This window comes from Carex rostrata, chromosome 6 (assembly GCF_964058835.1).
Source record: "Carex rostrata chromosome 6, lpCarRost1.2, whole genome shotgun sequence".
In the NCBI taxonomy this organism is placed as follows: domain Eukaryota; kingdom Viridiplantae; phylum Streptophyta; class Magnoliopsida; order Poales; family Cyperaceae; genus Carex; species Carex rostrata.
The window spans coordinates 4,620,251-4,644,945 of NC_135923.1; the positions used below are offsets into that span (position 1 = coordinate 4,620,251).

At 33.0% G+C, this 24,695-nt stretch overlaps 3 protein-coding genes and 1 long non-coding RNA gene across 4 annotated transcripts; 3 read left to right on the forward strand and 1 right to left on the reverse strand.

Annotated features, from left to right (window-relative positions):
- Positions 1-10,163: 10,163 nt before the first annotated feature.
- On the forward strand, positions 10,164-11,080 carry LOC144556116 (pathogenesis-related protein 1-like). Its single transcript, XM_078304606.1, has 2 exons — positions 10,164-10,445; positions 10,554-11,080. Exons 1-2 carry the CDS (start codon positions 10,265-10,267, stop codon positions 10,844-10,846), a joined length of 474 nt encoding a protein of 157 aa, XP_078160732.1. The 5' UTR covers positions 10,164-10,264; the 3' UTR covers positions 10,847-11,080.
- Positions 11,081-14,681: 3,601 nt separating this feature from the next.
- Positions 14,682-15,894, forward strand: LOC144556118 (pathogenesis-related protein 1-like). The gene is made up of 2 exons (XM_078304609.1): positions 14,682-14,940; positions 15,373-15,894. The coding sequence occupies exons 1-2, from the start codon at positions 14,760-14,762 to the stop codon at positions 15,663-15,665; spliced, it is 474 nt and encodes a 157-aa protein (XP_078160735.1). The 5' UTR covers positions 14,682-14,759; the 3' UTR covers positions 15,666-15,894.
- Positions 15,786-16,886, reverse strand: LOC144556124 (uncharacterized). Its single transcript, XR_013512216.1, has 2 exons — positions 16,539-16,886; positions 15,786-16,196 (listed from the first exon to the last, which is right to left on the reverse strand). It is a non-coding gene; the product is annotated as an uncharacterized LOC144556124 (long non-coding RNA).
- Positions 16,887-22,801: 5,915 nt separating this feature from the next.
- On the forward strand, positions 22,802-23,814 carry LOC144556115 (pathogenesis-related protein 1-like). The gene is made up of 2 exons (XM_078304605.1): positions 22,802-23,062; positions 23,325-23,814. Exons 1-2 carry the CDS (start codon positions 22,882-22,884, stop codon positions 23,615-23,617), a joined length of 474 nt encoding a protein of 157 aa, XP_078160731.1. The 5' UTR covers positions 22,802-22,881; the 3' UTR covers positions 23,618-23,814.
- The last annotated feature ends 881 nt before the right edge of the window (positions 23,815-24,695 follow it).

Genomic DNA, 24,695 nt, shown 5'->3' on the forward strand with positions numbered 1-24,695 from the left:
ATAATTACCCTATAGGGTAACGGGTACGAAATAGTCATTACCCATACCCTTACCCATTTATTTAACGAAAAAAAATTCTTACCCATACCCATACCCAATAAGCTAACGAAAAAAAAATCTTACCCATACCCGCCTTATCGAATACGATACGGGTCGGGTAAACGGCTAAAAAGGTACCATTGACACCCCTAACCATTTCTTTTGTTTGTCATACACCATAGCTCGTAAATAAGATTCTAAGCACTGATTCACCTTCTCGGTTTGGCCATCGGACTGAGGGTGATATGCTGTGCTCATATTGAGCTTGACCTCCAAGATGGCCATCAGTTCTTGCCAAAACCGACTTGTGAAGATAGGGTCATGATCTGATACAATATCAGTGGGAAGCCCATGCAACTTGTACACTTGGTCAACAAAGGATTTGGCAACAGTAGATGCTGTGTAAGGGTGTGACAAGGCAATGAAGTGTGAATATTTGGTTAGACGGTCAACTACCACCATTATAACCTCATATCCTTTTGACTTAGGCAAACCCGTTATAAAATCCATTCCTATACTGCTCCAGGCCTCCTTAGGTATGGGTAATGGCTGTAAAAGTCCAGCTGGAGCTAAAAACTTGGGTTTATTTAATTGGCAGTTATCACAGCACCTTATGAACTGATGCACTGATTCTTTCAAATTTGGCCAGAAAAATTGTTTTTTAATCCTCTGGTATGTCGCAGTAATTCCAGAGTGCCCCCCAATAGTAGAATTATGCAATGCCATCAGGATTGATTGTCTCCACTGATTGTGATCTCCCACACATACTCTTCCCTTATAAAATAACACTCCCAAATGCTCAGAGAAGTGACTATTTGCATCAATGCCTTCATTCTCACTCAACTTCTTCTTTAACCCTTCAATCCACTCATCTCTGGTATAGCTTTCTTTCACCTCTTGCACCCATTTCGGGATCAGTTCACTCACAGCTGACAACTGCCCTTCTTCAGTACCCTTTTCCCCAAAATACCCTTCTCTTCTTGACAAAGCATCTGCCACCTTGTTATCTATTCCCTTCTTGTACTCTATCTTGTATCTCAATCCCAACAACTTACTCAAACCCTTATGTTGCATCGGAGTATTCACTCTTTGCTCTAGAAGGTATTTCAGACTGATATGATCGGTTTTAATAATAAACTCACCTCCAAGCAAATAATGCTTCCATTTTGAAACAGCAGTATAAAGGGCAAGTAATTCCTTCTCATATGTTGAAAGAGCCATGCTTCTCGGCCCTAATTTCTTACTTAAAAAAGCTATTGGTCTGTTGCTTTGCATCAGAACTGCTCCTATGCCCTACTGACTAGCATCCGTTTCGATAATAAAAGGTTGATTAAAATCTGGTAATTTCAGCACTGGAGCTTCAACCATGGCTTGTTTCAGATGTTCAAATGCTTGTTGAGCTTCAAGGTTCCAACAGAAGGCATCCTTCTTGAGCAATTCTGTGAGGGGTTTGGAAATTATGCCATAGTTTCTGACAAACTTCCTATAGTACCCGGTAAGGCCAAGGAAGCCCCTCAAACTCTTGAGATTTTTAGGAATTGGCCAGTGGGTCATTGCTTCTATCTTGGTTGAGTCAGTAGCTACTCCTTCTCTAGAAATGACATGACCCAAGTATTGGATTTGATGCACACCAAACTCACATTTGGATCTCTTCACAAACAACTTGTGCTCTTCTAGCGTTTGCAATGCCAATTTGAGGTGTTCCACATGAGACTCCAAGTCCCTACTATACACCAAGATATCATCAAAGAAAACTAAAATAAATTTTCTAAGAAAGGGTTTGAATGTACTGTTCATTAGATGCTGGAAGGTTGCTGGTGCATTTGTCAGCCCAAAGGGCATGACCTTGAACTCGTATAACCCTTCATGTGTGCTAAATGCTGTCTTTTGCACATCTTCTTCTACCATTCGGATTTGATGGTAGCCCGAACGCAAATCCAGTTTTGAAAAATAGTGAGACCCATTTAACTCATCTAGCAAGTCTTCTATGATTGGAATAGGAAATTTATTCTTTACGGTATCACCATTTAATCTTCTATAATCGATACACATCCTCCATGACTCATCTTTCTTCTTTACCAACAACACAGGAGATGAATAAGGGCTAATGCTAGGTTGGGTGAGAGAATTTTGCAACAATTCCTGCACTATCTTTTCAATTTCTAATTTCTGGAAATATGAAAAACGATAAGGCCTCTAACTGATTGGCTTGGCACCAGGTTTTAGCTCAATCTTGTGATCCACTATTCTTTTAGGGGGCAAGGATTTCGGTTCCTCAAACACAGCACTAAAGGTTTGCAACAACTCACTGATTTTAGGATCTAAACATTGCTCCTGACACCCTTCCCCTTCTTCAATTCTGAACAACTGTGCATACATGACTGAATTACCCTTTTGTGCCTCCTTCTCTACGTTTATTTCTTCTTCACATATTTTAATTTCAGCTCTTGCCTTCTCAGTTGTTAATTTTATCTCAGCACCATTCAACTCTATTGCCAACATTCCTTGCCCCAGATTCATCTTCACAGTACCCAGACTAGATATCCAATCAACTCCCAAGATGATATCATATCCTTGTATAGCTAAAACTCTTAGGTTGACTCAAAAGGGTGGCCTTGCAATGTGAACACTACTCCCTTACATTCAGTATCTGAAACTGCCCTTGGGCCTATGGCTACTCTCACAAATAAAGGTTGGATAGGTACTGTTGGTAATTGGAGTGCTTGTACCAGGTTTGGATGGATGAAAGAGTGTGTAGCTCCCGTATCAATAAGGGCTAAAATGGGAATATCTTTGAGTAAACCTTTAAACTTCAGTGTTTGATTACTAGAAAAATTGTTGATGCTATTTAGAGTAATAGTGTACCCCTCAGCCACATCCTCCTCCATTTCCCTTTCATTCATAGTTGGATCATGCTCCACCTGATCATCACCTTGTTGCTCACCCAACTCCTTTTCTCCCTCCATAACATGAACACCTTTATTACACTTATGCCCTTGATGCCACTTTTCATCACACTTATAACACAATCCCAACTTCCTTTTCTGATCAAGACTCATGCTTGTTTGAGGGTTTATAATTGGAAATTTGGATATAGGCTCTTCATTCCACCTCCTATTGTGATTGTCAAGTGGTCTGTTGTTCTTGAGTACTGGGTTGTTTTGAGGTTTGTAGCTGCCTGATACTTGAGCTTTGAGAAAAGGCACCTTTTTGTCAGCTGTGCCCATGACCACCTCTAACTCTAAGGCGATATCCATTGCAGCTTCTAATGTTTGTGGTTTGAACAAGTTTATGGTCTTTTGTAACTCCTCTCTCAATCCACCAATGAAATTCTACACAAAGAAATGTTCATGCTTAATACCGGTATCAGCCAACAGCCTAGACTTGGCTCTCTCAAATTCTTGGATGTATTCTTCTACTGAACCGGTTTGATGAGTCTTCTGAAATTGTACTATCGGGTTACCAGCACCTCTGGTTTTGAATCTCACAAACACTCTTTCTACTAACACAGGCCAAGATGGGTTTGGGTGTTCAACCCGATAACAACTAAACCATTCCTTTGCTACTCCCACAAAATTCATAGTAGCCATGCGGGATTTGTAATCTTCAGGTATTTGGTAAGCCTCAAAATAAAAGTTACATTCCTCCAACCAATCTACTGGGTTCTTCCCATCAAAACTTGGGAAATCGATACGAGGTAGAAATACCTTTTGTGAGCCAGAATTGCGATCACGACCTTCCCTTCTGGTTTCTTGCCTGTCAGGAGACACACTCCTATTTCGATGGGGGTCTCTATGCATGGCAGAGTTGCTACCCTCCTCTCGCTGCTTTCCCGAAATGGCATCAGCTAGCATCTTTGTAATTGCTGCAAATCGGGCATCTAACCCTTCCTCCAACTGATTGAACCTCTCATCTTGGGCCTGGATGGAAGTTTGGGTGTCTCTCGCAACCTGAGAGATCCTCTCATTGATCGCGACAACATCTAGTTGGTAATCTTCCTCAGGGGGGTCATTTCTCCTTGATTTAGCCATTTCTTGCAATTCTTGATAGCTCAACTGCTACTTCCCGGCTGATGGAAACCTGGCTCTGATACCAAAACTGCAGCGAGACTGAATCTCAACTACAGGTGAGAACGAATCAAATCGTATCTCTCAAAGAAAAGAACTAATTTGGTGGAAATTGAGAAAACGAAAGAACGGAACATAGAACAGAATAGAGCGAAATTCAAGAAATCTGATTATTCATTTCATAAAATATGTTCAATGAGTACACTAGCCTTATATAGGCGATTACAAGGAAACAAAAATAACAGAAAACGGTTGAGTAAATCCTTCTCTTGATTTCTCGTTTATCAGCTCACTCTTCATCCTTCACGCTACTGATTGAATCTAACGGTTGCTTCCTTCTAACGGAACTGTTGCTTCTGTTTAGGTGGGTCCCTATCTTCAGTCTCTACTTCCTTTAACGGCTGGAATCCACTTAACAGAGAGAACCGTTTCCCTTCTTTCTTCTTCTCTTTAATTCCAACGGCCATTCCCAATTCGATTTTATTTTGCTGCACCCGAGGTGCAAGTTACACCAGACCGTTTTCTTAAAATGCTACAAATCTCAAAGCATACTCCCTACCGTCTTAATGGATACCAAATTGAATTTGATTCAGTTGAAATTAATATGAGTTGTTCATTTTTATTTTAAATTGTACCACAGGTACCGGGGGGACACGGACTCCTAAGCCTCAGCGGCAGGTTCCAGTCAAACCTCCTCTTCCGAAGCAGAATAGCTTAAGGTAATCCAAAGTATGGTACCATTATAATTTTTCTTTCATTTTTGTCGTCATTTTTTTACACTATTTGCGGTTAAGTCTAACAATAAATTGTAAAAAGAAGTGTGTGAGAATTGTCAAACCAAGGTTTGTTATTTTTAAAGTGTGTGATTTAGCATAGGTATGATTTAGCATACTTATGTACTAAAACAGTGATTTTGCATATATATGGTTTTGCATACCTATGGTTATTTTTAATATTTTTACTATTTTTAAGATAGGTATAAAATTAATTTTTTTTTATAGTTCATAATTTTCTGAAAAAAGGGTGATTTTGTATTTATTTTAAAATATAGTTAAAAAATTTGAAAAAAAAATAAAATCTGGTCTCTAATTATATTTTAACGTGGATATCATGTTGAGCGGTTTTAATCCTCTGTTTGAATTTTAAAATTAAAAATAAATATATTGAGATACAATTTGAGCATAAACATTGGAGCATTTGAGTCCTTGTATAATAAATTCGAACTCCATTAAGTTACAATGTTACATCTATTTGTACTTTAGAGTAATATAATCGGTCAACAGTGGGCCCATCAGAAACCTACAACAGGACTGGTGGGAATTAAATTCCAAAAAAAAGAACAGATTGCGGTCAAACTCGGTAGCCTAAAATTAATTTATCAAGGACAAGACAAACGTAAAATTGTATTAACCAAGAATGGTGGAACCCCATTTTCCAAAAATAATAAAAATTAATTTGACAATTAACTCTTTGCCTTTGCGCAGCCTGGGGCTGAAACGCTGAGTAGATGGTAAGATTGGAACTTTTCAAAAATTGTTGATAAGGTCAACATTTTGAAATTTTAAGGTGGTAATTATATTTTTTTAGTCACTCGTTTAAAATAGTTTGAATTTGTTTTTTAAAATATATTTGATAGATTTTATAATCAGTGTCAAAATAACACCATAACCGTTTATTATTTATTTTTTTAATTGTATATAAGAAGGGGTTTCCCCAATCAGAAATTTCCTTATTTAAAATTCAGAATCATCTATGCTAGTGTCGCCCAACAACATAATGTAAATTCTTTGAACCTTCCTATTATTTGGAACAGAGTATAATCATCCTCCCAATGTTTTTTTATAGGCCCTTACATGATGTAACTAGGGGCTGGCATTAAATCGAACCGAATCGAACTGATTTGATTTGTTTTGAATTGAACTAATTTTGAATTTAATTAATTGCAAACTATAAATTTTTCAAATTGAAATCAATCGAATTACGAACTATAAATTTTTTTTAGCAGCCCTAGTTATACTAGTAGTTTATGCATTAGTTTTCTTCTCGTAGAACAAAATTCATACGGTTTCCGTAAATTCACACTAATGGATTATGAGCAAGTTCAAGATTTCCTTACCTTTTACACTGCTGGATTAATTAAAATCACGGCATGGACCTTATAGCGGAAAAAATTGCAAACATAAAAGAAATTGTGAAGAAAACATAAATTATATTGATAAAATAGTAATGATACAAGATATTTGTTGGGGCCAATCAACCAAAAGAGAACTCACTCAACTCTTAAGGGACTTGCTCACCAGCAGAATCCATTGGGGACTCGCTCACCCTAAACTTAGCATCACACTAAGACAAAAACGAAATGACTCTCATCTAATCAACCCTCTCCTCTAACCTATGAGCTTATTTATAATAAAAAAGGAAATAAAAAAGAGTTGTTACAAAATCTTGCAATATATAATTTTAAAGCAACATGATTTTCTCTTTAATGAGCCATGATATTATATTTTTAATGAGCTGTTAATTGGCAGCACCATATTTCCTTTTGTTTCTCTCATTAATTGGCTACATTAGGACCTAGTCAAATGAAACTTATTCTATTGTTAATTTGTTACGCTATTGAAATATTTTTCTATTATAAGTTATCATTATGTTAACAATTGTGAGCTGTGATATAAGTTTGGTTCCTGCATTATTAAAGATTAATGATTGAATCCATTAATTGCATTATTTGAGATTCGAACCTAAACAGTTCGCGAATTAATTTCGAACAAATTATATCCAATTTGAGTTTGATTTAGTTAAGATTCGAACTGAATTGAATTAATTTGTTTCAGAACAAATTAATTTTAAATCGAATCAAACTCAAATCGAATCACGAACTATGATTTTTTTTTGCCATTCCCAATGTAACTTGCATCCTTGCAATTAAATGAAAAAAAAAAGACATAGCTAAAAGAAATAATGTCGAGGCGCGACACGGTGTCACAAAGCTGGTGGCCTTCGCTTCGCATCTCAGCTAATTTGTATGTATCCCTGCGGCTTATAACTACTAAATGCATATAAACAAGGACAGCTGAATAATGCCAAGGTAGCGGATGGGATTTGCATTGGAAATTTATATATAGTTTTTAAATAAAATATATTTTAGAGGATGGATAAATTCGTCGATTCATATTTTGATAAAAGATAATAATATATTAAATAAAGAAAAGGGGTGAAAAAAATGTTTAGTTTTAGGAAAATTCAGGTTATATTCCGTAAGGTTTTTCTAAAGAACTAAATTGGTTTTTAAATTTTCATTTGTATTATTTTGTGTTGAACTTTCAATAGCAAACTAAATTAGTCTCTTTATTAAAAAAAAAAAAAAAAACATAGTCCTTCACTCCTATTATTTTTTTGCAGAAGTCGATTATTCTATTTATCACGTGGACATCTGGTAGGACTTGTGCAATTTTTTTTTCTTAAATCTGAATATTTAGTCTTCATATTCCATTAAACAATAATGGTGTTAAGAGCAGTGTTGTAAAAAAATATTTGTTTAGACTGATTAATTGTTGGCGGTGATCAAACCGTTATGAATTTTTTGTCTAATTGATTAATTATTTTTTTACTATGGTTGATTATTCTCAATTATTTCTGACTATGATCGATTATTCTCGATTAATTTTGATTAATCGCTTGGTGATATTATATCTGTCCGACGAGTGCATACTGTTATTTACAACACTAGTTAGTTAAGAGTACATGTAAAATATAAGAAGTAAAAGTTGGAAAACAAATGCCAACAGAGGGTTGCACATGTATAATATACGATATCTCTCACATGTATAATATACGGATATCTCTCACTTGAATTGGAACAATTGAAAAATAAAAGTTAAATTCAGAGTACTTTTCAAAACTAGTTTTTAAGAAAAAAAAAAAAAAAAAGTGTGATTTAGCGAAATATTTAATGTTGTTAACATGAAACTAAATATTTAAATTGAAGTGAGCTAAATCTGAATGAGAGAAATATTTTGTTGTGATAACAGAGGTAGTAAATAGTTGGGAGCACTACTACAGTACTCGCATTATAATTTTCATAATTATTTGAGGAGATTGTAAAAACTCTAGTATTAATTTTTTTTTCTAAAATACTAATACATTTGCAAGGAAATATTTTTACATATGTACGGAAATATTTATGCCTACGAGATGAACAATTTTTATGTAAATAATTGTTTCTTCAATCAAATCTCCCAAACATACTTGCGCCATAAATACATGTGGGGGACATTCAAACTACATGGGGTATACACGTTTTTAGATGTAGTTTTTTTTTCTCTGTTTAATTTTATTTATATTTCTAACGATATGTAAAGAATTTTGCGAATCTAAAATCACGAACGTCTTCTACACAATTTTCTTTTTCAAATGAAATCCGTGATAACATATTTTCAGACTCATCGTCACACAAGTAGTTATATCTTATTGTGCAAGTATTTATTTTATGTCCGTGTCAAATATCCACATGTCAAATAAAATAATCCATACAGCAATTTTGTTTTGTAATGAGTAAATTAGTCCTTGTGTAAAAGTAAAGGGATTGATTTGATCTTTTTAAAAAATTTAATGATCAAATTTTCTAAAATGAAAGTTTAAGGATCAACCTATCTTTCAGAGAAATGTAAGGACTAAATTCTGAATTTTTCCATTTATTTTTTTTATAGGTAAATAAAATATTTTTTCTTATGAAAATTAGAAAATTAGAAAGGTTTGATGAGTACCATAGTATAAATATTTATAGTCATTGGTTTGATTTGATTTGGTCTTTTGTCATACCCCCTTGAATTAACGTGGTTGACTATCAAGTATAAATACTTAAAGTTACTTTGAATTAACTTTTATTTAAAAACAACTTTTCACAAGACCAAAGTGCATACATCACCATCACAAAAAGCGAAATTATTTTTCATTCTTCTTGTAAATAAAGATAAATTTTTTTAATAAATTGTATAATTTGACTTGAAGGCAATATATATACATTTATATAATAAAATGATTTATTAGTAAAGAAACTAGAAAAAAAATCAAATTCTACAGATTTTAGTTATATAACCTACTACACTTATCACAAATTCACAGTACTTCTACTTGTTGATTGATTTCTTAGTAACAAAGCATCGTCACATAATTTAAAAAAAAAAATCACGGATAACAATAACTAAAACCATTTGGTGCGGAAAATCAGCAATCCATTCATCAAAATTAAGAAGCTAATTTGTAAAAATTTATCAGTACATTATCCCTACATAGCGGACCCAGAATTTTTATTAGGAGAAGCAAACAAATATCGAATCGGATTTAAATCCATTAAATAATTAGGTACTCAATGAAAAACAATATTTTAACTTATACTTTTTAATATTCTAACTTGTAATTTATAATTTTCTAACTTGTAATTCTAATAACCAATCATAATTTAAGAAATTTATGTTAATTTTAGCACTAAATTTAATCCAAATTAGAAAAATAAACATTCAGAGGAGGGCAAAAAAAAACTTTTAAGAGAGAGGCAAAGTCAATCAGAACGTCCCGATCACCACTAAAACTCAAAATTCAGGGAACCCCGGAACCATGTGGGTCTGCCCGTGCATGTAAATCCTTTTGACAATATTATGGCAAACAGAGCTTTTAAGGGAACGATGATAATTTCTTTGTAAGCGTAAACACGATCTTTTTCCTAATTTTTTTTTTACTGTTTGAAAGTAGGAAACGTTATTTTATACATATTTTAAACAGTAAAGTTGAAATCGTTTACAAATTCTTTCCGGGTTTTTAGTCTAGATCCGTATTTTCCAAGCGCAATTGACAATTAAACTCGGCACTTTTATTTTATTTTTTTTAAATAGTAAATGTCGAAATTATGCTCCATATTCTAGATGGTCAACAATCTTGGTGCATGTCATAAAAATTCATTGGAAAAAACGGGCGTACCATCCCAAGATTGAATTCAAACATGGTTGCTTTGTTCTGATCCTTCCATACCCCTCACCAACTACACTTGCTACTGATCTATATAAACCCTTTCAAGTCTCAGTACATTTGCATCCAACTCCAATTAGCACAATCAACACTTGATCAGCACTAATCTTAATTAAATTTCTACCAAAGGAACCATGAGCTCCACCTGGACAACCGAGATTGAGACAGCTGTGCCGGCCCCTCGCCTCTTCAAGGCAGCCGTGATGGACTGGCACAACTTGGCTCCCAAGATTGCCTCTGACAAAATCGTTAGTGCTGCTCCGGGAGAAGGCGATGGAGGCATCGGCAGCACCAGGCAATTCAATTTTGCCCCAGGTATCATCTATATATCGAATTAACGCTAGTCTTGGCAATTTTATGCACTATGCTTCAATCAATGGATGTATAAATGGAATATCATGCTGATAAATATATTAATTTCAGGGCTCCCCTTCAGCTTTGTGAAGGAGCGCCTCGACTCCATAGATGTTGAGAAATGTGAGGCCAAGTCAACCCTTGTCGAGGGTGGAGGGCTCGGCATCCACGTCGAGTCTGCTTCGACCTACATCAAGATCGAGCCCAAGGCTGGAGGCAGTGTATGCAAGGTGACCGGATCCTACAAGCCGCTGCCCGGAGTTGACGTCACACAGGAGACTGAGAAGGCCAAGGCAGCTTTCGGTGGAGTTATTAAGGGTTGCGAGGCATACCTCGTTGCCAACCCTGATGCCTACAACTAAATCTTTTGGTTTGGGTTTTCTCAAGGAATTATCGGAGAATAACACTGAAGTGGCTTTGAAAGCTCCTTTAGTTAGTGTGGTTTGAGGTTTAGTTTTAAAAAGAGAAAAAAAATCGCTTGTGTGTTTGAATGACTGGCGTGTAAAACTTTTGTTTTTCTCGAATAAAAGGAGAATTAATTATTTACTGCTGTTCTGTTTAATAATACAATGAAACTGAAAGCATATTAAATTGTTTCTGTTGAATAATTTAAACAAGTTTCGCTAGTATAATATCATTGTCATTTCAGCCTATATAATACCAACTCTAAAACCTATTAAATTGACTTCAAACGATTAATCCGAACCGTTCAAACCGATTTACATTATGAGTGATGTGTTTACATACAAATTTTTTTTTATATTTTCAAGTTATTTTAGTATCAAATAAAGCGGTAAAAATATTGAAAAATTAATGTATTAAAATTAACTTAAAAACTCACACCTTTGACCGCTTGACTTAATACTAATAAATTTGAAAAGTTATAAATTTTGCATGTAAACGCACAACTAATGAAGTAGATCGGTTTGAACGGTTTGGATTCACCGTTTGAAGTCAATTTGATAGATTTTAGAATTACTGTTATATAGGTTGAAATAACACTAATGTTATACTAGCCATACTCCATGAAAACATTTTTTCATGCTGTTTAGCTGTAAAGGTTGAGATGTATGAGTGATAACTGATTGCCTGGTCAAACAGGTACTAACAGTCGTGGGCCACATGACCTCTTTTGTTGTAGATCTGACTGATGGGCCGATAAGCCATTGACTGTGCAAAATTTAAATGAGCTGGGTTTCCCTCTGACGGCTGAGAGCTGGTCAGCAATGCTTCTTATTTGTCAAAATATTCGCTGGGGAGCTCCTTTTGGGCCCCCTCGGCCCATAGCGCCACGTCCTGGATTTGTAAGATGCCAGGAGCGGATCCGCGACCCGACTGATCAGATCCATGACCATTTTATTTGTTTTGAAAATCACCCATCAAACTACAAGTATTATAAATCAAATTGTAATTAAACATAGGGGAAATTATGAGAATGCCACTACAAAACCTTGAAATTGTGAGATTGTCACTACAAACTTCAAAATTGTGAGAATGCCACTATAAAACGTTTATAATTGTGAAAATGTCATTAATAGTGTATTTTTATAATATTTTTATCAAAAAATAACTGAAAAATAATGTTTTGATATACATAATTATGTATTCCGATTATACCCTTCATACAAAAAAGTAACACTCTAGTTGATATTGCCTCTTCAAATTAATTTTTGATAAAAATATTATAAGAATACACTGTTAATGGCATTTTCACAATTATAGACGTTTTATAGTGACATTCTCACAATTTTGAAGTTTGTAATGACAATCTCACAATTTCAAAGTTTTGTAGTGACAATCTCACAATTTTCCCTTAAACATAGATTAATTTAGTTGTAATAAAATTCTGAAACTGAATCTAGAGGAGTCAATACAAAGACATAAGTTTGGAAGAAAAAAATAAATAAATGAGAGACTACTAATGTTTTCAGTGTGAGAAATATATAATGAGGTCCAACTCAATGTTTTTCTCACCATCAAATTGCACTAAAATGAAAAAAGAGTATTTGCCAAAACAAAAACAAAAAAAACCAATCCCATTTCGCACAAATTGCCATCATGAAAATTGGAACATACGAACACGCCCTCAGATAAATATAAGAACTAAAATCTGAATATTTCTCTTAGTTTTGATAGGCAAATAAAATATTTTGATTTCTTGATGTAAAAAAAGTTTCTAAATTTAGAAACATTTGAATGTATAGCAGATAGACATCCATTCAAAGTTCAAACAAACTATTTTGTGGATCAAATGTCACATTCATATTTGTGCTCCTGAAAGTTTAAATCAATAATTTCTTGAAATTCACTTTAAATCATTTCTTTCTTGAAATATCCGCTAGCACCTTTGCCTAATAAGATCAAGTAATCCATCTTCAAATTAAAGACAGAAAAAAACATTCCGCGTTACTGTGATTTAAACTATAGCATTCAATTAATTTTTTTGATTGAAATAGTAATTTAGTGTTTAAAATATGCCATGAAAATATACACTATATATGATTTGCATTCGTCGTATTCCCACTTAATTCATTGATTTAGTCTTTTGTCACGCCCGGTTTGAAATTTGAATTAACTTCATTTAAAAACAACTTTCACAAGACCATACATCGCCATCACATAAGCAAAATTATTTATCATTCTTGCCGTATATGTAGATAATATTTTATTTAATTAATTGTATATATTAGACTTGAAATAGTTTACTAGTATCATACCCGAGCGTTGCAACGGGGATATATTATAAAAAACAAATATATCAATAAAAATAATAATTATCTAAAAATTAAGACACATGTTAATAGAAAATTTAGATGATTTTGTATTTTTAATTAACTTTAATCGTGATCTCTAATAACAATTTGATGATGTGCTGATTCTTTACTTTTAAGTACCAATAATATCATATAATAGCTCGATTCGAATCTAATATCAAATATCATACAACAATTCAATATCGACATATAATATGATATAAAAAACATAAATAAAAAGTGTTATCATGTGTATGTATAGGATATATATATACACACATATTATAAGATAAATATATACTTACATACATTCCAATTTTGTATTCTTCTTTTTCTTTGTTTCTAATTTAGAATACACACACATTGATATATTATATATTGAAAATATATTTTAAATTGCCCACACCAATATGTATAGAAACAAAGAAACATAAATAAAGAAATAAAAAAAAATTGATTTCTATTATGATCCGTATAGAAATGAAGAAGAAGTAAGGAAATAAAGAAATAAGAAAATGAAATGTGGAGTCTTCTCAATTGAAGATAAGAAATATAGAAACAAATAAATAAGGAAATGAATAAATATATCGCTAAATTTTAGAATTTGTTCAATTTTAATTGTAACATATCGTGTGGCAGCACATGTGGTGAGTATATTTTTAACTAAATTTAAAGTTTTATACATAAAATAGATGTATTTAATCAAAAGAAGACAAATTATGTAATTGAAGGGCTGAGATCAAATCCGAAGTTTCACCTTTCAATCGTAGTTGTAGGCGGATCGGACACCCAATGTGCTTAATAATAGAATGGAAATAGACTCAAATGTTTGACTAGTAAAGAAGAACAAAGATCAATTTCTACAGATTTTACATATAATAACCTACTACAATTATCACAATATAAACTTCCTACTAATTGAACTTGCATCTCTTTAAACATAGATAAAAGCTCGTGCTACTGCACTAAACCCACAATTCTTACTAATTAGTAAAATTTGTTAGTACATTATCACTACATCCAAATCCTTTTGACAATATTATTGCAAACGGAGCAGAAGGCTTTTGTGGGAAGAAAATAAGTTCTTTGTATGCGAAAACACTCTTTTTCCATTTTTTTTTTTTTTTTACTTTTTGAATTGGAAAACATATTTTAAATATTAAAGTTGAAATCCTTTACAAATTCTTTCCGGATACATCCAAAGATCCCAAGCGCAATTCACAATTAAACATTTAATTTTTTGAAATATAATTAAACAGTTGAAATTATGTTCCATATTCTAGATAGTCAACAATCTCACCACATGTCATACAATCATTTTGATAAAAAACGGGTGTACCATCCCAAGATTGAATTCAAACATGGATGCTACATTTCAATCCTTCCATACCCTCACCAACTACACACTTGCTACTGATCTATATAAACCCTTTCAAGTCTCAGTACATTTGCATCCAACTTCAATTAGCACAATCAACACTTGATCAGCACTAATCTTAATTAAATTTCTACCAAAGGAACCATGAGCTCCACCTGGACAACCGAGATTGAGACAGCTGTGCCGGCCCCTCACCTCTTCAAGGCAGCCGTGATGGACTGGCACAACTTGGCTCCCAAGATTGCCTCTGACAAAATCATTAGCGCTGCTCCGGCAGAAGGTGATGGCGGCATTGGCAGCACCAGGCAGTTCAACTTTGCCCCAGGTATCATCTATATATCTAATTAACGCAAGTCTTGGCAATTTTATGCACTATGCTTCAATCAATGGCTATTAAGTTATTTTTCCTATTAATTCTTTTTTTTTTAAATGAAAGGTAATACATATTGTTCCTGTTGACTCAAATATGAAAACAGGAACATGAATTACTTTGTCAATATGACACTAAAACGGTGAACGATTTGTTAACTTTATAAAAAAAAATAATAATAAATAAAGGATACTTGAAAGTTCAAAATTAACCATCACAGTAATTCTCAGAATTTTGTTACAAAAATGACAAATAATAATGGATATAAACTTTGTTTAACAAAAAAAAATAATGGATAGAAACTTTTGTTCACTGAAAGCTAAGGTTAGCTCAGTTTTATATCCATGTATAAATGGAATATCATGCTGATAAATATATTAATTGCAGGGCTCCCCTTCAGCTTTGTGAAGGAGCGTCTCGACTTCTTAGATGTTGAGAAATGTGAGGCCAAGTCTACCCTCGTCGAGGGGGGAGGGCTCGGCATCCACGTTGAGTCTGCTTCAACCTATATCAAGATTGAGCCCAAGGTTGGAGGCAGTGTGTGCAAGGTGACAGGATCCTACAAGCCACTGCCCGGAGTTGATGCCACACAGGAGACCGAGAAGGCCAAGGCAGCTTTCGGTGGAGTTATTAAGGGTTGCGAGGCATACCTCGTTGCCAACCCTGATGCCTACAACTAAATCTTTTGGTTTGGGTTTTCTCGAGGAATTATCGGAGAATAACACTGAAGTGGCTTTGAAAGCTCCTTTAGTTAGTGTGGTTTGAGGTTTAGTTTTAAAAAGAAAAAAGAAAAATTCGCTTGTGTTTGAATGAGTGGCCTGTAAAACTTTTGTTTTTCCCAAATAAAAGGAGAATTAATTATTTACTGCTGTTCGGTTGAATAATACAATGAAACTGAATGCATATGAATTTGTTTCTGTTAAATAATTTAAACACATTTTTTCGTGCTGTTTAGCTGCGAAGGTTGAGATGTATGCGTGATTGCGTGGTCAAACAGGTACCAACAGTCTTGAGCCACATGACCTTTTTTGTGTAGATCTGACAGATGGGCCGATAAGCCATTGACTGTGCAAAATTTAAATGAGCTGGGTTTCCCCCTGCGTGAATTAAATAATTGATTTGCTGGAGCCCCTTTTGGGCCTCCTCGGCCCGTAGCGCCACGTCCTGGAGCGGATCTGCGACCCGATTGACCAGATCCACGACCATTTTCTCTACGTACGCATGAGTCAGTGTTGTAAAATGCGACCGTTTTAGTATCATGTAGTCAATTTCATGCAATTTTGAATATACGGGTATATATATGGTTCATGTGGACTTGAAAAAAATCTAAAATTTATTTTTCGTTGAAGGAAATTAGAATTTATAACCTTTATAATATGATAAAAAGCACAAACTACTAAACTAAATAAGTCTTTAGATATAAATTAGTTTTATTTTATTTATATTTCTTTAACAAAGTATAGTAAAACCGCATATGTACTTCCGCATATCCGCATATGCGGTATGCCACTACCTTTTGCATGTATGAACAAAATTGCATTTTACAACACTACGCATGACAGCGTCTCCTTTCACGATTGCCTTCCGCTGTGTAGAGAGCGATTGGATCGGAGGAAAAATTGTGTGATTGAGTCTGAGAGGTGAGTAGAGCCTCGTGTGACAGGAGAAAACCATGGAGATCTGTCAGATAGGCAGGATCGGACCTAATAGTGAGAGCAACCTAAAGAGTTGAACTCAGAGTTAAGTTCGCCAAGGATTTAGCACACAAGTTCCGAATCGAAGATCGGCGATCCAGCAGCTGAGAGCTGGTCAGCATTGTTTCTTATTTGTCAAAATATTCGTTGCAATATTTGCCATTACATGTCACGTACTGAGATAGAACTGGCTCGGTGATTGAGAATCAAAGCAACCGAGCAAGAACAGAATTAAATTAGAAAATTTAGATAAAAAAACTGAAAAATAAAATTTAAAAATGTATAATATGATAAATTAAATTTTGTACTATATAAAGAGATGAAATATATATAAAACTTAAGGAAGAAAATTTTTAAATTTTTTTTAATATATATAATTAAGAAAAATATTTAAATTATGAGGTGGCTTAGTATCTTCTTTGAAGTATACTAAGATTCGATCACGCTGCAATTGCAACAGATGATCTTACTTGTACCATGCAAGAAAGGTCGGAATTAGTTGCGACACTCCATTTATTTCATTAAGTTCAAGCTATTGTGTCGGTGGCAAAAAAATTGAAATTTTTATTCATAGTAAATACAAAAAAATAACTAAAAATGAGAAGTAACACGGTGGAATTTTAATAATAGAAATACAAGGTTACGGTTTGGCATTCCAAGGAAGTCAAATCATACTACAACCTCTGTCACAAAAAAAATTATATATGTGAATTTCAAATGTGAACAAAAACTGAAAAAAAAAAAATCTAATTGTGGAAAAATTAGTAAAATAAAATAAAAAAATTATAAAAGTGAGAGTTAGAATTAGACAAAACATCGGAAAAAAAAATACATAACAAAATGAGCTTGATCACTAGCTATGACCTGATACCATCATATATATAGGGAGAGATTTTTTTTGTGTGTTTTTTCTTTGTTACAAATAAAGATTAGCACAATCTTAACATACAAAAAAAAAATTCGGCTAAGTATATTCTCCACTGTTTCTTGATATGATTCTTTTTTTTATAGAATATTATAATAGGTTAATAAATGGAGAAATTATGAATTGAAACGAGAAACTTAAAAATAAGATTTTTTTTTTTTCAAAAACATATTATATTATGATTTTTTAGTGACTCGGGTCGTTACGATAAATTTTGAGAGATACACGAATAGTAAAAATTAATAATATCAAAAATTAATGAATGAAGAGTTTGAGAGATTAAGTGCCGAATTATCCTATTCAACATAATTGTGAAGCAACAATATTTAACAACCAAAATAGATTAGGTGATGAATTATTATCAATTTATAGTCTTAATCACATTATTTAACAACCAAAATAGATTATCAACTTAGAAGCAACAATAAAATAAATAATATAAACATAACATAGCTTAACTTAAAAGGTCTAAATTACATATAAAAATAATATAACAAGTCTAAAGTACATTAACATAGCATAAACTAACATAAAAACCTCGAATTACATAAAAAGTCTTGTCATAAAACAACACTATCTTTTGAAACTAGCGATCGAGCTCCTTTTATTATGTTTTTTTTTCCTGATTTTTTGTCTAATTTGGAGTCTCACTTTTATATTTTATTTTTGAGTAAAACTAAGGTGTTCTTAAGTTCACCAAGCCTCTTAGTGAACTCAAGTCTAAAATCCATTGAATTGGCTACAAACGACAAATCTGAATCGTTGAAATCCGCCTACCTTACGAGTGATGCGTCTACATAAAAAATTAATTTTAAAATTAATTTTGCATAGAGTCAAGTGGTCAAAAAAGGTTCAAAAAATGAATGCATTAAAATTAATTTATAAATCTTCTAATTTTGACCGCTTGACTTTATGCTAAATTAATTCCAATGTTTAAAATTTTCACATGTAGACGCATCACTCCTAAGATAGGCGGGTTTCAATGGTTCGGATTTTTCATTTGAAGCCGATTCGATGGATTTTAGACTTGAGTTCACCAATAGACTTGATGAACTTAAGAACACCCTAGTTCTACTCTTTATTTGTTTTTCACCCTAGTTCTACTCTTTATGTTTTTCCAATTTTTTTATCTAATTTTTGTATCCCACATTTAAAAAAATAATTATATATATATATATATATATATATATATATATATTGACTAATATGCATTCGGTAGCATATGGGCCGAAATGCATGCAGTCCAAATTTGAAATTTCAAAATCCAAAAGGTCGATCTGAACCGTTCATCTTGTTCTCCATATTAATATGTGCTTGGTGACCAAATTTTACATTTTTCTGAATTTTTTACTATTTATTAAGCCTCTTTGAAAATTTTTGATCCAACGGTGGCTGCTGATTTTACTGTTTTGTCAAGTCACCATTGGATCAACAATTTTCAAAGTGGCTTAATAAATAGTAAAAAAATTCAGAAAAAATGTAAAATTTGGTCTCCAAGTACATATTAATATGGAGAACAAGATGAACGGTTCAGATCGACTTTTTGAGTTTTGAAATTTCAAATTTGAACCGTATGCATTTTGTCTCATATGCTACCAAATGCATATTAGTTTCTCTCTCTCTCTCTCTCTCTCTCTCTATATATATATATATATATATATATATATATAAATAGATGAGCTACGCTACTCCATGGAGTAAAACGCATTGGTGCTCCATGGCACTATATTTTTATTTTGAAAATCCTAACGACCGATCCGAACAGCTCAACATGATCTCCATATTGAAATGTGCTTGGAGACCAAATTTTACATTTTTTTGAAATTTTTTTACTATTTATTAAGCAATTTTGAAAATCGCTGATCCGATGATCAAGAAATTTTTACTGTTTTCATTGTTCATAGCAAAACAGCAATTTTCAAAATTGCTTAATAGATAGTAAAAAAACTCCAAAAAATACAAAATTTGGTCTCCAAACACATTTCAATATGGAGATCACATCTAACGGTTTGGATCGGTCATTTGGACTTTCAAAATGAAAATACGGCGTGGAGTACAAACGCATTTTACTCCATAGAGTAGCGTAGCTCATCTCTCTCTCTCTCTCTCTATATATATATATATATATATATATATATATATATATGAGATGGGCTACGGTGAGTTGCGAAGTAAAGTGGCTATTTTATTTCACGCTCATATTTTGCGATTTTAAAGTTCAAAACGTCGATCCGAACCGTTCATCTTGTTCTCCATACTGAAATGTGCTTGGAGACCAAATTTTACATTTTTTGAAATTTTTTTACTATTCATTAAGCAATTTTGAAAGTCGCTGATCTGATGGTCCAGAAAGTTTTACTTTTTTTACTGTTCACAGCAAAACAGCAATTTTCAAAAATACTTAATAAATAGTAAAAAAATTCCAAAAAATGTAAAATTTGGTCTCCAAGCACATTTCGATATGGATTAAACATCTAATAGTTCGGATCGGTCGTTTTGACTTTCAAAATAAAAATACGGTGTGAAGTAGAAACGCGTTTTACTTCACAACTCACCATAGCCCATCTCTCTCTCTATATATATATATATATGATTTGGCTAATATGATATGGGTTGCATAGAGGCCTCTCGTGCTACGGCTCAATATTCGAGTTTTCAAAATCCTAACAGTCGATCCGAACCGTTCATCTTGTTCTCCATATTAATATGTGTTTGGAAACCAAATTTTATATTTTTTGGAAATTTTTTACTATTTTTTTAGATTTATTGAATATCGCTATTTTTTATGGTCCAGATTTGTCTGAAAAATAACGATTTTCAATAAATCTAAAGAAATAGTAAACAAATTCTAAAAAATGTAAAATTTGGTCTCCAAACACATATTAATATGAAGAACAAGATGAACGGTTCGGATCGACCGTTAGAATTTTGAAAACTCGAAATCCGAGCCGTTGCACAGAGGGGCTCTATGCTATGCATAGCATGCTAGCATATTCCTATATATATATATATATATATATATATATATATATATATATATATATAGATGGGCTACGGTGAGTTGCGAAGTAAAACGCGTTTCTACTTCACGCCGTATTTTTATTTTGAAAGTCCAAACGACCGATCCGAACCACTCAACATGATCTCTATATTGAAATGTGCTTGGAGACCAAATTTTACAATTTTTGGAATTGTTTTACTATTTATTAAGCAATTTTGAAAACTGCTGTTTTGCTGTAAATAATAAAAAAAACAGTAAAAATTTATGGACCATCAGATCAGCGATTTTCAAAATTGCTTAATAAATAGTAAAACAATTCCAAAAATTGTAAAATTTGGTCTCCAAGCACATTTCAATATGGAGATCATGTTGAGCGGTTCGGATCGGTCGTTTGAATTTTTAAATCGCAAAATATGAGTGTGAAGTAAAATAGTCGCTTTACTTCACAACTCACTGTAGCCCATCTCATATATATATCTTTTTCTTGTTTAGTAAAGGTTGTTGTCTCTATTTTTAAAATTCCACCCTATCATTTTTCATTTTTCATTATTATTTTTTTATATTTCCTATGAATAAAAAATTTGTCAAAAAAGAGGCATCAAGATGTTTTGCTAGTCCGAATCCATCAATAATCAATATGTGACTCTAGGTAATAAAATTTAGACGATCAAGTTTTGCAGAGACCGAGATAGGGATGTGAGTTACTGAATGATCACTCGAGGAGAAGGGGTACTGATGATTTCTGAATTTTGTTGACATTTTTGTAGATTTGATGAAGTTTTTGCCGTACTGGTAATTTTCTGGTTTTGATTCAAGATTGAAAGAAAACGGAAAAGGTGAGATGTTTGAACTCTGATACCATAAACGATACGGAGAATGAATTGTTTGAATGTGATTTTCATTTGTTGACCTTTGAATTGCATCCTTCATCAATATATAGACTTTTTGTACAGCTTTCCTAACAAACTAATCTAACTGTAACAGAATAATAGAAATAGTTAATTAATTCCTATTACATTTGTTGACTTTGGTCAATTCTAATTATGTGCAGTTAGTATATACATGGTGAAATACACTAGTCATGTTGTTATTAGTTTTGTCATGTCATACATTAGTCATGTTATTATTAATTAGTTTTGTCATGTTATATCACGTCACATGATTATTTGTGTGATATGATTATCCTTCTCCATCTTATCACGTCACATTACATAAATTAGGCCGTGTTTTGTCATGTTTAAACTATAGCATTCAATTATATTTATTGATTTAAATAGTAATTTAGTGTTTAAAATATGCCATGAAAAGATACACTATGATTTGCATTCGTCGTATTCCCACTTAATTAATTCATTGATTTGGTCTGTTGTCACGCCCGCTCGAATTAAGGTGTTTGACTACCAGTATAAATACATATAGTCACTTAAGTTTGAATTAACTTCATTTAAAATTTAAAAACAAATTTCACAAGACCAAGACCATACATCGCCATCACATAAGCAAAATTACTTGTCATTTTTGCCGTATATATTGATAGTAATTTTTTTAATTAATTATATATGTTAGACCTGAAATAGTTTATAGACTCAAATGTTTGACTAGTAAAGAAGAATAAAGATCAATTTCTACAGATTTTACATATAATAACCTACAATTATCACAATATATGCTAATTGAACTTGCATCTCTTCAAATAGAGATAAAAGCTCGTGACACTGCACTAAACCCACAATCCTTACTAATTAGTAAAAAATGTTAGTACATTATCACTACATATCCTTTTGACAATATTATTGCAAACGGAGCAGAAGGCTTTTGTGGGAAGAAAATAAGTTCTTTGTATGCGAAAACACTTTTTTCCATTTTTTTTTTTTACTTTTTGAATTGGAAAACATATTTTAAATAGTAAAGTTGAAATCGTTTACAAATTCTTTCCGGATACATCCGATTCGGATGATCCGAAGATCCCAAGGGCAATTCACAATTAAACATTAAAATTTTTGAAATATATACAGTCGAAATTATGTTCCATATTCTAGATAGTCAACAATCTCACCACATGTCATACAATCCTTTTGATAAAAAACGGGTGTACCATCCCAAGATTGAATTCAAACATGGATGCTACATTCCAATCCTTCCATACCCTCACCAACTACACTTGCTACGGATCTATATAAACCCTTTCAAGTCTCAGTACATTTGCATCCAACTTCAATTAGCACAATCAACACTTGATCAGCACTAATCTTAATTAAGTTTCTACCAAAGGAACCATGAGCTCCACCTGGACAACCGAGATTGAGACAGCTGTGCCGGCCCCTCGCCTCTTCAAGGCAGCCGTGATGGACTGGCACAACTTGGCTCCCAAGATTGCCTCTGACAAAATTGTTAGCGCTGCTCCGGCAGAAGGCGATGGGGGCATTGGCAGCACCAGGCAATTCAACTTTGCCCCAGGTATCATCTATCTAATTAACGCATGTCTTGGGAATTGTATGCACTGTGCTTCAATCAATGGCTATAATTAAGTTGTTTTTCCTTTTAATTCTTTTTTTTTAAAAGATGAAGTTGCATATTTTCACTAATATGAAAGGTAATACATATTGTTCTTGTTAACTCAATCTTGAAAACAGTTTTGTTCACTGAAAGCTGTAGTTATTTGTCAGTTATATATCAATGTATAAATGGAATATTATGTTGATAAATAAAATAATTGCAGGGCTCCCCTTCAGCTTTGTGAAGGAGCGTCTCGACTCCTTAGATGTTGAGAAATGTGAGGCCAAGTCAACCCTCATTGAGGGTGGAGGGCTCGGCATCCACGTCGAGTCTGCTTCGACCTACATCAAGATCGAGCCCAAGTCTGGAGGCAGTGTATGCAAGGTGACCGGATCCTACAAGCCGCTGCCCGGAGTTGACGTCACACAGGAGACCGAGAAGGCCAAGGCAGCTTTCGGTGGAGTTATTAAGGGTTGCGAGGCATACCTCGTTGCCAACCCTGATGCCTACAACTAAATCTTTTGGTTTGGGTCTTCGATCTCAAGGAATTATTGGAGAATAACACTGAAGTGGATTTGAAAGCTCCTTTAGTTAGTGTGGTTTGAGTTTGAGGTTTAGTTGTAAAAAAAATAATATATATTTATTCCCTTGTGTGTTTGAAAGAGTGGCTTGTGAAACTTCTGTTTTTTTCCAAATAAAAGGAGGATTATTTACTGTTGTTCTGTTGAATAATACAATGAAACTGAAAGAAAATTAAATTGTTTGTCTGTTGAATGATTTAAACACATTTTGTTCTGTCAATGGCTTATCGGCCCATATAAATTGTTGTATGAAACCGATAAAGCCTCTTTTGTTGTATGAAATTTATTGATAGATAATTATTAAGTGATATGGCAAACAATATCATTTTTTTTCTAATTTAAATAAAGATGCTCTTATGATGTTGTGCTTATTGAAACTTGAATAAAAAAAACTGAATATCAAATTTGTACCAGTAATGTGCTATTTCTCAGTATTTGGAAAACAATTCTTGCCATAGATTTGTGGAAAGTATTGATGCAAATTGGGAAATTACTGATATTTTCTACAAAAAATAAAACTATTCACTCTTTTTTTGTCTTCACATTAAACTAATTTCTGGAATATTATGTCAATTTTCATATATTTTATATTCATCAAATACCTTTAAATATGGACCTTTGTGAATATTATATCATTCATCAAATGGTGAATTATGCATCAAATTTTATCGTTTTTCAAGTATATACATTATTTTTTGTGCGGTTGTCAAAATATTCTGTTAATATTAAATTTTCATTCATATTTATTATCTATTGGTGAAATTAGTAGTAGTTATTCGATTTTGTAGTACTGATTTGTGACATCACAAAAATTCAACATACATTAATCAAAAGTATCGTCTAATTACTAATTATTGCAGTATTGTTAAGCTTACTAAATCAGTACTGTACTGAATGGAATCATAAAAATATGTTGCTATAAGAATATTTTGGATATAATTTAAGTTCAATTAAATATGCTATTATATGAGGTATAATTTTCTAAACAAATTTAACAAAATTCATGAATCTGT

What these genes read in the sequence shown, in the direction of transcription:
- LOC144556116 (XM_078304606.1), top strand. Translation starts at nt 10,265, where the DNA reads ATGAGCTCCACCTGGACAACCGAGATTGAGACAGCTGTGCCGGCCCCT. An exon ending in GCAATTCAATTTTGCCCCAG is followed by an intron (nt 10,446 to 10,553) that starts GTATCATCTATA and finishes TATTAATTTCAG; the next exon opens with GGCTCCCCTTCAGCTTTGTG.
- LOC144556118 (XM_078304609.1), top strand. Translation starts at nt 14,760, where the DNA reads ATGAGCTCCACCTGGACAACCGAGATTGAGACAGCTGTGCCGGCCCCT. An exon ending in GCAGTTCAACTTTGCCCCAG is followed by an intron (nt 14,941 to 15,372) that starts GTATCATCTATA and finishes TATTAATTGCAG; the next exon opens with GGCTCCCCTTCAGCTTTGTG.
- LOC144556115 (XM_078304605.1), top strand. Translation starts at nt 22,882, where the DNA reads ATGAGCTCCACCTGGACAACCGAGATTGAGACAGCTGTGCCGGCCCCT. An exon ending in GCAATTCAACTTTGCCCCAG is followed by an intron (nt 23,063 to 23,324) that starts GTATCATCTATC and finishes AAATAATTGCAG; the next exon opens with GGCTCCCCTTCAGCTTTGTG.